At 37.2% G+C, this 2,601-nt stretch overlaps 1 protein-coding gene across 5 annotated transcripts in view; it reads right to left on the minus strand.

Moving 5' to 3' along the window:
• DENND4C (DENN domain containing 4C) overlaps window positions 1-2,601 on the minus strand; it is a 185,910-nt gene that overhangs the window by 32,313 nt on the left and 150,996 nt on the right. For 4 of the 5 annotated variants that reach the window (XR_002104642.1, XM_019554799.1, XM_019554797.1 and 1 more), the window contains 2 exons: window positions 1,796-1,976; window positions 60-169 (listed from right to left, as the gene is read on the minus strand). Coding sequence is in view for 4 of the 5 variants with exons in the window: in XM_019554799.1 (XP_019410344.1) it covers window positions 60-169; window positions 1,796-1,976 (291 nt within the window). In the remaining variant the exon portion in view is untranslated. The remainder of the gene's footprint in view (window positions 1-59; window positions 170-1,795; window positions 1,977-2,601) is intronic. The other variant, XM_019554801.1, reaches the window with a different exon arrangement.

Below are 2,601 nucleotides of genomic sequence, written 5' to 3' on the forward strand. Positions count from 1 at the left end.
ACTATGAAACTATGAAAAAGCATTTATATCTTACCAGTGTATAAGTGTATTGGTCTTACCTCCATTGCACAGTTCTGGAAGATGCTAGATAAACTCGTATTGTGGGAGGAGCCATGTTCTGACTTCTCAGAATCCAGACCTTTCATGCTTCTTGGGAAAGAAATTTCACCTGCAGCAGAGTGGAGAGACCCTTTACTCAATGTATGAGCAATTTGATGCTGTTATTCTAAGTGACGTCAACAGTACAGAAGAATTTCAAGATTACACATAAATATATAATGTTTATGGGATATTACTGATGCAACATAAAAATTCCTGTATTTTTGGTCAATGTTTTCAAGTAGTTTCTGTATCTTCATTTATGATACTGATACAATGAAACTGGGGGAAAAAATGATAAGGAGGTAGTGTAGTACTGATATATTTTACACAGTTCAAAGAAAAGATAAAGTAAAAGAGGGTAGTAATGAGAACAAAAGGAATCACTTAGCTACCTATTCTAGGACAATACCTAGTTCTCTGCAATCATGCTACAGAACTCCACAAAGAAGAAGAAAACAAAAGATGAGAACACTACAAATGCAAGTGTTATGTTAGAATGCTCTCTGGCCAGGGCTTAGCCCAAAACAGGGATAAAGTTGTGATTGATGTTGGGAACGGGGAAATCTAGCTTTTATCTAACAAAAATGAAAAAAAAACCCCACAAAGTACTATTGCTAGGATATAATACAGTTTGGGCTGGTTCCATAACATAAAAACCTGTATGTTCAATTTCCTCAAGAGTCCTAGTCATCCTCTCACACTCACAAGTGGTCAATTGACAGAGTCCTTCTCAGAGGCTTAGAAGGAATGCAAATTTCCTTCTAAGAACATCCATTCCTCTCATCAGGGTAGATGCACTCTAAGCCAAACTCCTCCCGTTCACTTACTATTCCCCTCTAGCTTAAACTGGGCTAGGAGTCCCCAGGATGGATTTTAACTCTTTCCCACCCTGACAGAGTACAAGGTTAGCATTCCTTAGCTATTAAGATTAATTTGGTTTTAGAATTGAGAAGACACCAACAATTTATGTATGGTTTTCTATCAACCACTTACTTCCTCACACAAAACAGTTCAGCACAGTTCCTATTTATTCTAAATAGGTACTGTGTACTGGTCACTTCATTTAAGTGGCTCATTGGGAGTTCTTTTGAAAATCTGCTTGCTCTGTTATGGATGATAGCTGTTGAACAGAACGTTTGGAGATGTTTCCTCTGGCATCTCTAAACCAATAATGGTGGATGCTGGGAGAGTAACTGATATGGGACAGATCACTTTAGTTCTATCCAGTTCAATGCTCTCCCTCTAATATCCATTTCTGCCATTGCTGGAAACAGGATACTGGGCTAGATGTACTGGCCTGGTATGGCACTTATGTTCTTTTGTTCATTTTCAGTTTTAAAATTTTAAAGAGACTTGTTTATAGGCAGCTGATATTACATGAATAGGCAACTCTGCATAACTGTAAGAACTAAATAAAAGAGTAAGCTATGGCACTTGGATGGAAGAATTCCTTTTCTACCTGATCATCTTGTGCCAAGGATGTAGAATAATCAAGTGATGCAGATAATCAAGAAATGCAATCATTATATTACACTTAGCCTTAGTATTGACTCACGCTTGCACAAATTCTGAACTTTTTTAGTGCCAATAGCACCATTCCATCAAGCTACTTAAAGGTTGTAGCAATGGAGAGTAGTATTTTCATTTAATTATATCCCCAAACAACAATTAATTATGAAGGAAAAATCCACACCTGTTGGGTATTGTGGTTTTCCTACATCTCCACTGCTGTTGCTGCTACCTAGACTGGTAGTGCTCTGTGTGAGCTCACTGGTTACCAGCCCCAGGATTCCTGTTTTTGGCGACAGGTTGTCTCCTAAAAGGTGGTCTTCTAATCCAGTGGAAAAGGGGAAGTCTTGTTGATGAGTTTCTTCCTTTAACACAAAAAGGAAAACTTAAGACTTTTGAGTATTTCCAGATCCATTTTTGTTTTTGCTGTTTAATCTTTACTGCTAAAAATCATTTAGGAAGAACCTTGTATTTACTGTTTTAACAAATAGATAAAGACTTAGATTGTACACTGTTTGGGTCAGGGCTAGGTAAAAGAAGAAAAGATGCTGAACAAGAGGTCCCAAACTATTAAAATAAAAAAGGATCAAAGCGCCCACTGACAGTAAAGGTAAACTGGTGGGACAGGGTTTTAAAGAAGGGGGTTTGAAGGAAGAAAGTATTTTTGGCAGAACAGAACAAGGTGTTGGGATTTTTGGGGAAAAAATAATGGGCAAAGCTGAAAGTAAGAAACAATGGAAGCATTAAGAGAAAAGGCAGGAGCAGAAGAAGTGGGAACAGCAGTTTGAGTAGAGACAAAATGGATTATAAAAATAAACTAGCTAAAGGATCCAAAAATTAAGATGACAAAGTTTAGAACAGCAGACAATTATATCAGCTGTAGAAATTTTCTAACAAGATCATAGATAATACTGTAGAAATCATCTACAAAGCAAGACTCAGCATTTCACAAACACAGCCTGATAAAACTCTGGAATGACTAAACCTTAG

Source organism: Crocodylus porosus, unplaced genomic scaffold (assembly GCF_001723895.1).
Source record: "Crocodylus porosus isolate Cpor-Errol unplaced genomic scaffold, CroPor_comp1, whole genome shotgun sequence".
Classification (NCBI taxonomy): Eukaryota; Metazoa; Chordata; order Crocodylia; family Crocodylidae; genus Crocodylus; species Crocodylus porosus.